General features: G+C 43.3%; 1 protein-coding gene across 1 annotated transcript in view; it reads left to right on the top strand.

The window, feature by feature from the left end:
* si:ch211-122f10.4 (cathepsin A-like) overlaps positions 1-4370 on the top strand; it is a 53939-nt gene extending 49569 nt beyond the window's left edge. Inside the window, exon 11 of the mRNA XM_060838295.1 lies at positions 404-4370. Coding sequence (XP_060694278.1) covers positions 404-487 — 84 coding nt within the window. The 3' untranslated portion in view covers positions 488-4370. The remainder of the gene's footprint in view (positions 1-403) is intronic.
* Positions 4371-8449: the final 4079 nt, after the last annotated feature.

Here is an 8449-nt window from a genome sequence, read left to right on the forward strand (position 1 = left end):
GATGTCCTGTATGACTTGCTTGACTCAGAATTCTCAACAAAAAGAGTCAGGAGGCAGCGATTCATCTCTCTCCAAATGGAAAGATGCAAACTGATTGGACATCCAGACAAGGCAGTGACAGCTATGGTCAGATTTGTGTCTGAATATTGGGTAGCTGGTCGGCATGGCAACATAAATATAAAAAAAAAGCATTGTGACGTCACAATGTTCAGGTAAAGAATCATGGACTGTTAATGACATCATTGCTGCAGTGCCCAGTGACCAAGATGTCCTGGATCCTGTCATTATGGGCTGCTTGTACTTCAGAGAGAGCAGTGGGATTAAGATGGAATTGGAAAATGGAGTTGGAGTTACCAAGATGGTGATGATGATGACTAATCCTTTGTTTCTCTTGTTTTCTCAGGGGGCTGGACACATGGTACCACAGTGGGCACCAGCACAAGCTTTGAAGATGTTTGAATCTTTCCTGTCCAACTCTGCATACTGATGAGGCTGCTGCCTCACCCTGAATGCTTGTTGCCCACCTTGTTGCCTTATTATCAGCCACTTGTTAAATCTTTTCTTTCTTTCTCTTCCAAATGGGGTTTTATTGTGGCACAGAGACCAAAGCAAACAGCATCAAACTGATCCAAAGGAAACCAAATCCAATATGAAGGACTACATTAGAAGAAGGACCAACAATAGTTAATGAAGAGTTGTTTTTAATAATTCAAAGAAATCTCTTTTGACACTGCAGGAGGAAGAAGAATGGAGGGATATTTAAGAGTTGTGGTACACAAATGCCAGGCAATGATCATCTCAAACAAGCAAGAATCTAACATTGTCCATTGTCATTCAAGGACATTACCATCACTGAATACCCCACTGTCTGCATTCTGAGGGTTTAGCATTGATTAGAAACTGAACTGCACAAGTCATTTTAAGTAAAGTGATTCCAAGAGCAGGTCAGAGGCTAGGAATACTGCAGTGAGTAACTGATCTCCTGACTCCCCAAAGCCTGTACGCCATCGACAGTGCATGAGTCATGTGTGTGATGGAATAAATCCCACTTCCTTGGATAAGAACACTCAAGGAGTTTGACCCCAACCAGGACAAAGTCAGCTGCCTTAACTTGGTCGTTTGTTGTCCTTCCTTTACTGGGTTATTAACCTGGAACTCCCTTCTGACAGTACTATTTGTTCATCTACACCTTAACTGCAGTCGTCCAAAAAGGCAACTCACCACTAACTTCTCCCGGGCAGTCGATGACTTTTCCAACAATGCCCACATCCAGTGAAAAAAAAATTGAAAAGAAGCTCATGCTAATTGAGTCTTCTCTAACTGACACCATTTTGCGTTCTTAGAACTGCCCTTAATGCTCCAAACACCGAAATGTCTGGAGTGATATCTTCACACTGTGTCCAAGCTAGTTGTGACTTGCTACCACTGTATGACCCTAGCTGGGTCGGTGTGTGTACACACTGGGAGTCCTATCCGTAGGTGTCGTGAAATCAGCATTAATGTTTCAGATCCAATGACCCTGCCTTGAAATATTAACTTTGCTTTCTCTCCACAGATGCTGCCAGATCTGCTGAGTTTTTCCAGCAATTTCTGTTTGTATGTCTGATTTCCAGCATCTGCAGTTATTTTGATTTTTATTTGGGAGTAGCCTTGGGCCCAGTTCAGCTCAGTTTGGTGCTGTTGTTATTTTAGATTTTAAAAAATCCTGTTTTGGAATATTTTTGATTTTTGTAAATTTTGGGATTGCTAATCATTGGAATGTTCAAAACAATCAATCTCCAGAGGGAACTTTTTAATTTTCTTAATGTGATTTTTTTTCTCTCACAAAGGTCTGTGACCACTTGACTAAGTTCAACAACTTTACCTCCTCCTCCAAAAAGGAGTCCTTTTAGTTGCCTTTTGGATGGGTTTCTCTGAGATACCTTACACTCAGGATAAGTTTACCATTAATTTGAGTCATCGTGTACAGCAAGTTTGAGAATGAAAGGTAGTTGGTAACCTATGGTTCCCAAAGTTTTCCACCATGGGAGTTTTGGTCACTGATCTCTGGTCTGGACTCCTGTTCAGAGATTGATGGTTGAGGCTCATCAATAACTCTGTTATTGTTGTACCAGATGGCACCTGGGATATAAAAGGTCAGCTGGATAGATCATAGTCTTTTTTTATTTTCATATCTAGCCATGTTCAATCTATCACCCTCCCCTCGAGCAGCTCACACCTTCAGAAGGAGGTGAGGTTAAAAGGCTGCCTGTTCGCATTGACAAGGTTGTTTGTTATTTTGAACGCATTACTAAAACCCTTGGCTGCAATTCCTGCTTTCATTATACAATTTTATTATACAGTGTCTTCTCTGCACAAAGAACTTCAGTGTTAGCTCCCTGTGAGAGCGTGACAGCCCTGGTAGGTTTCTTCTTAACAGACCAAGGGGTCAGTCCCTGCTGAGAAGCTCCCCATGAGGGGGCAAGGTGCCTGAGCCAAATACCTTGAGCCTCATTTCCACTCCTCTTCACATATCTTTTGGTAACAGCTAAGAGGAGTTTGGAAGCAGTTTCCGAAAGCAACTCTAGACCCCTCCCCCTCAGTTTGGTGGTGAGAAAGTGATGATTGGCTCTTTCAATTGGGGAATGACAAACCAGATCAAGGACAGGAAACCACAGTATATGAGGTTGATTTGAATTTTAAGAAGTGTTTTGTGTTTTTCTTTTCTCTGTATTGTATCTCACACTAGCTTCCTTCCTTGTAAAAGGCCTTCTGTTGATTGCACTCAGCTCCAGAGTAGCCAGTCAGAGCTCTGCAAACGGAGCTCTGATCACAGGTTGTCTGCACTGACAGTAAGCTTAACCTCCTAGGGCATGAATCCAGGGATCAGAGAGCAGTCACACTGTGCAGCTCAAACTAGCCCAGGAATGCCATGTCCTGAGAGCCCTAAGGGACAATCAGGTTCTGTGACAGCACAGAGAGAGATGCATTATTGAACTGGTCTGACCCCTCCCGGTCCACGAGATCAGAGCTACAGGAACACAGAGGAGCAGCATCTTCTGTCGGCATCCTCATTGCTGTCTTAGTTCAAACATGGACCAAACTGTTAAATTCCTAAAGCAGAGGTGAAAGTGACAGCCATTGACATCAAGGCTACATCTGATCAAATGTGGCATTAAAGAGCCCTCGCCAAACTGGCATCAACAGATATCAGGGGGCAAACTCTGCTGGTTAGAGTCATACCTGGCACATAGGAAGATGGTTGTGGTTGTAGGAGGTCAGTCATTTCAGCTCCAGAACATCTCTGCAGGGATTCCTCAGGGTAGTGTCCCAACTGCTTCATCAATTACCTTCCCTCCTCCGTAAGGTCAGAAATGGGGATGTTTGCCAATGATTGCGCAATGTTCAGCACTATTCGTAACATTGAAGCAGTCCATGTCCCAATGCAACCCCATCTGGACAAAAATAGGCTTGGGTTGACAAGCGGCAAGTAACATTTTGCCAGAAAGTGACCATCTGTGATAAGAAACACTCTAACCGTCACCCCTTTGTCATTCAGTGGTGCTACCATGATTTAATCCCTCACTGTTAATGTCTTTGGGATTTCCATGGACCAGAAACTCAATGGGACTTACCACATAAACACAGGGCTATAACAACAGGTCAAAGGCTAGGAATACTGTGGTAAGTAACTCACCTCCTGACTCCCCAAAGCTTGTCAATCTTCTACAAGGTACAGGAATGTGATGGAATACTCCCCACTTGCCTGAATGGGTGCAGCTCCAACAACACTCAAGCTTGCCGTGAGACAGAACAAAGCAACCCACTTGATTGGCAGAACATCCACAAATATTCACTCTCTCCATCACCAATGCTCCGTAGCAGTGGCGTGTACAATCTACAAGGTGCCCTACAGGAAATTGCCAAAGATCCTTAGACAGCATTTTCTAAGCCCATGACCACTTCCATTTAGAATGACAAGGGCAGCAGATACATAAAAATGCCACCATCTGCAAGTTCCCCTCAAGTCACTCACCATCCTGATTTGAAAATAAATCACTATTCCTTCACTATGTCTGGATCAAAATCCTGTAATTCCCTCCCTGATGGCATTGTGTGTCGGACGACAGCAGCTGAAGAAGACAGCACAGCCACCACCTTCTGAGGGGCAGCTAGTGACAAGCAATAAAAATGTTGGCCAGCCAACAATGCCCACATGCCACAAGCGAGTGTAGACCAGGCTTCAGTGACCACTGTAGCTACTTGTAACAGTGTTCAGTTCTGGAAATCCCCACTATGATATGTATGTATTTGTGGAGATGAGGCGTGATGCAGAACAAGACATTCTGAACCACCGTGACATTTCAAATAAACAAATGATCTAAACTCTCTACCCCTTCGTTTCTCATTGTGTCTGGATCGGGGAAAGCATTGTCAACATTCCAGGATAGTTGTGGAGTTTCCTGAAATTGAAGGCCACTCTCCAGGCCACAGGAATATTAAACACAGGCACGCATTTATTCATTCTCTGAACATTTTCTAATGGTTTTATAATGTAACAGGGGGGTAAAGTCTGCCTGACAGTCAGTCAAAATCTACTGACTGGGCAATGGCAATTCTACTTGATTGTGGTAGGGGTCCCAATGGAAATTAATATCATCTCCAGTTCATGAGGTGACAGGTAATGTGTGTGACATCAATACAAACATATGAAACAGGACCCAAGGGAAAGTATTCTGCACCTTGAGCTGTCTGCTGTTCAATAGCATCATGACTAATCTGTTAGTGTTTCAAATTCCCATGTTCCCACCTATTCCCAATAACCTTGATTCTCCTGCCGAAAAAGAACCAATCCACTTCTACCATAATGCTACGCAGTAACCCTGCCTTCACTAGGTGGGTTCTAAAGTCTCACAACCCTCTGAGAATAAAGAAATGCTGCTCATCTCTGTCCTGAAAGGAGGCACTATTTTAAAATTAGGCATCACTAGTTGTTGACTGGCCCACAAGAGAGAACCCCGTTGCCATATGCACTTTGCCAACACCATTCTGAGATGCTTGAATTGAGTCACCCGTTCCTCTTCCAATTTCCAGAGGAAACAAAACAATCTGTCCAACCTATCCTCAGAAATCACCAACTTCAATGGAGATCCTTCAAGGCTTTTGAGGAGATTGCTGGTTTGTGGGAGAGTACAGATTTCCTCATTAAAGAGGCAGTTAAGTCACTCCACTCAAATCCTTACCTCTCCCAGCAATCTAGAGGCTGGAGATATTGGTGACCTCTGACATTTGAGCACCAGAGGGGAATGTTGGGTGCTTAGGGATGATAAACCTCAATGCAAAGCTCTTGAGAGTTCAAGCTTTGCTCTTTCACCCCAGGCTGCTAGCCCAGGATTGTCAAACATCTGCATCACTCTGACTGATGATGCCACTTAGGAAGCAGTCCGTAATGACTCTCCATCATCAGGGAACTCATTGACGTGCTCCTCACAGAGATATTGTTCCATTCCTCATAATCATCCCTTACTCTTAAATACAAATATAAACTTTAAACAAAACCTTCAGCACAGTGTAGGGCTTGGCTTTCTGCATGCTGTCTTTGCTGATGCAAAGCAGTGATTGAGCAGGGAACTGGTCAGTAGATACACAGTTATGAGTTGGTTAAACCACTGGGACATCCTGCCAATTGCTCTTGAAGTCTAATTGCTAATGCAGGGAGGGTAACAGCCCAACCTATACACAGCCTGCTCCCACAAAAAGGGAATGTAATAACTGAAACTCTGTTTTAGTAATGATCATTAAGGAGTCCAGGGAGAGCTGGCAAATTGGATACGCAATTGGCTTGATGGTAGGACGCAGAGGGTAATAGTGGAAGGATGCTTGTTGGACTGGAGGCCTGTGACTAATGGAGTGCCTTGGTTTAATGCTGGACCATTACTGTGTGTTATCTATAGCAATGATTTGGATGAGAATGTACAAGGCACAATTAGTAAGTTTCCAGATGACACTAAAATAGGCGGTATCGTGGACAGTGAGGAAGGCTATCTGAAATTGCAACAGGACCTTAATCAGCTGGGGAAGTGAGCCAAGAAATGGCAAATGGAGTTTAATATAGATACGTGTGAGGTCTTGCATTTTAGAAAGTCACCATGAAATTCTTACTTTGATTTGAATGGACTGGCTTTAAGGAGTGGAGTGGAACAGAGACCTTGGAGTCAGGTGCATGGTTCTCTGAAAGTGGAGTCCCAGGTAGATAAGGCAGTGAAGAAGGCTTTAGGCACACTGGCCTTCATCAGTCAGGGCACTGAGTATAGAAGTTGGGAAGTTATGTTGCAGTTGTACAGGATGTTGGTGAGGCTGCACTTGGAGGATTGTGTTCAATTTTGGTCACCTTCCTCCAGGAAGGATGCCATTAAACTGGAAAGATTGCAGAAGACATTTATAAGGATGTCTGTGTTAGAGGGAGAAGATGGACAAGCTAGGGCTTTTTTCTTTTCAGGGTAGGAGACGGGGGGGGGGGGGGGGATTTTTTAGAAATGTATAAGATTCTGAGAGGCATGGATAGGGTGAAGACACTCAGTCTTTTTCCCAGGGTTGGGGAATTGACAACTAGAGGGAATCAGTTTAAGGTTAGAGGGAACCTGAGGGGCAACTTTTTTACACATATGGAATGAGCTGAGAGTGGAAGTGGTTGAGGCAGGTACATTTAGCAACACTTAAAAGGAATTTGGACAAGTCCATGGATGGGAAAGGATTAGGAAGACATGGTCCATGTGCAGGGAAATGGGGCTAGCGTGGATGGACATTTTGGAGTAAAAGGCCTGTGTAATCCAAGATGGAGGACGGCAAAAATTTCTGGCTGTAACAGGCTGCACCTTTGTTGAGGTATTTAAGGTGGTAGAGATGATTTCCTCGAATTCCAGGAGCAGCAGTTACTGTTCTGAATGCTGTTATATTTTTTTCTCCAAAGTTCCAAAACAAAAGTCAAAACAACAGTTTTAAAAGGAAGAAGAACAGACAAAGGAAGCACATGGTGAGGACAGTGTAGGAGAGAGAGAGAGAAAAACCCGCACTGCTAACTGACACAGCAGTGAACCTGCGTAGTTACTGCCTTTGTGTTTGAATTCATGTATCGCTGGACATTGGAGTACATCTGGGAAAATCAACAAACAGTGACATTCACAACTAACCTTGGAGGCACCTGTTTGGGACAGGTCACAGTACAGAAACAGATATGAATACTTTTAAGTGTGGCCTTGCTGTAAGTCTGCTGTAGTGAGTAGAGTAGGTTTTTTTATTGGTAATATTTTATTGACATATATCTGTTGATTAAACGTAAAAATATAAGCCGTAAGTATTAATTTAATCTGAAGCAGTGTTTTGTACAGGAATAAGATGGGGCTATTTTCTGGGCCTGTAGATTGAAGGAAGCAAAAATGGCCCTTAGTAGAGTGATATGCTTTTCTTGTCGGATATGGGGGTTTAGAGAGAGTTTACGGGTTACTAAGGATTATATCTGCAATAAATGCCATTGGTTGCGAATTCTATCAGATCGAATGGATCAGTGACAGACTGTTAGAGCCAATGAGGACTTTACAAGAGCAAAGGGATGTGATGGATGGCAGTTATAGGAAGGGAAAAAAGTTGCAGATACAGTCACATAAATGGGTTAACTCCAGGAAAGGTAAGAGAAGTAGGCAGGCAGTGCAGGAGCCTTATGTATCTACCCCCATTTCAAACAAGTATGATGTTTTCAAAAATGTAGGGGGTGATGGATTCTCAGGGGAATGTAGCACAAACGGCCATGTTTCTGATATTGAGACTGGCTCTAATACAATGAAGGTTCCAAGAAACCGATTGTGTTAGGGGACTCTCTAGTCCAAGGCACAGACAGACATTCCTGTGGCCAGCAGTGAAAAATCAGAATGGTGTGTTTTCTCCCTAGTGCCAGGATCGAGGATGTCTCCAAGAGGGTGCAGAATGTTCTCAAGGGGGAGAGAGAGACTAGCAGGAGGTCATTGTACACATTGGAACCAATGACATAGGAAGGGAAAAGGATGAGATTCGGAAGGGAGAATATAGAGAGTTAGGTAGGAATTTAAAAATTAGATCCTCAAGAGTAGTAATATCTGAATTACTCCCAGTGCTGCAAGCTAGTGAGGGTAGAAATAGGAGGATAAAGCAGATGAATGTATGGTTGAGGAGCTAGTGTATGGGAAAAAGATTCACATTTTTGGATAATTGGAATCTCTTCTGGGGTAGAAGTGACCTGTACAAGAAGGACGGATTGCACCTAAATTGGAAGGGAACTAATATACTGGTAGGGAGATTTGCTAGAACTGCTCAGGAAGATTAATGAGGAAAGAAATCAATCTGAGACTGGTACAGTTGATAAAAGAAGTGAATCAAACAGTCAGGGAAGGCAGGGACAAAGCAGAGAACAAAGTAGGATTGATAAATTAAACTGCAT

This window comes from Hemiscyllium ocellatum, chromosome 17 (assembly GCF_020745735.1).
Source record: "Hemiscyllium ocellatum isolate sHemOce1 chromosome 17, sHemOce1.pat.X.cur, whole genome shotgun sequence".
Classification (NCBI taxonomy): domain Eukaryota; kingdom Metazoa; phylum Chordata; class Chondrichthyes; order Orectolobiformes; family Hemiscylliidae; genus Hemiscyllium; species Hemiscyllium ocellatum.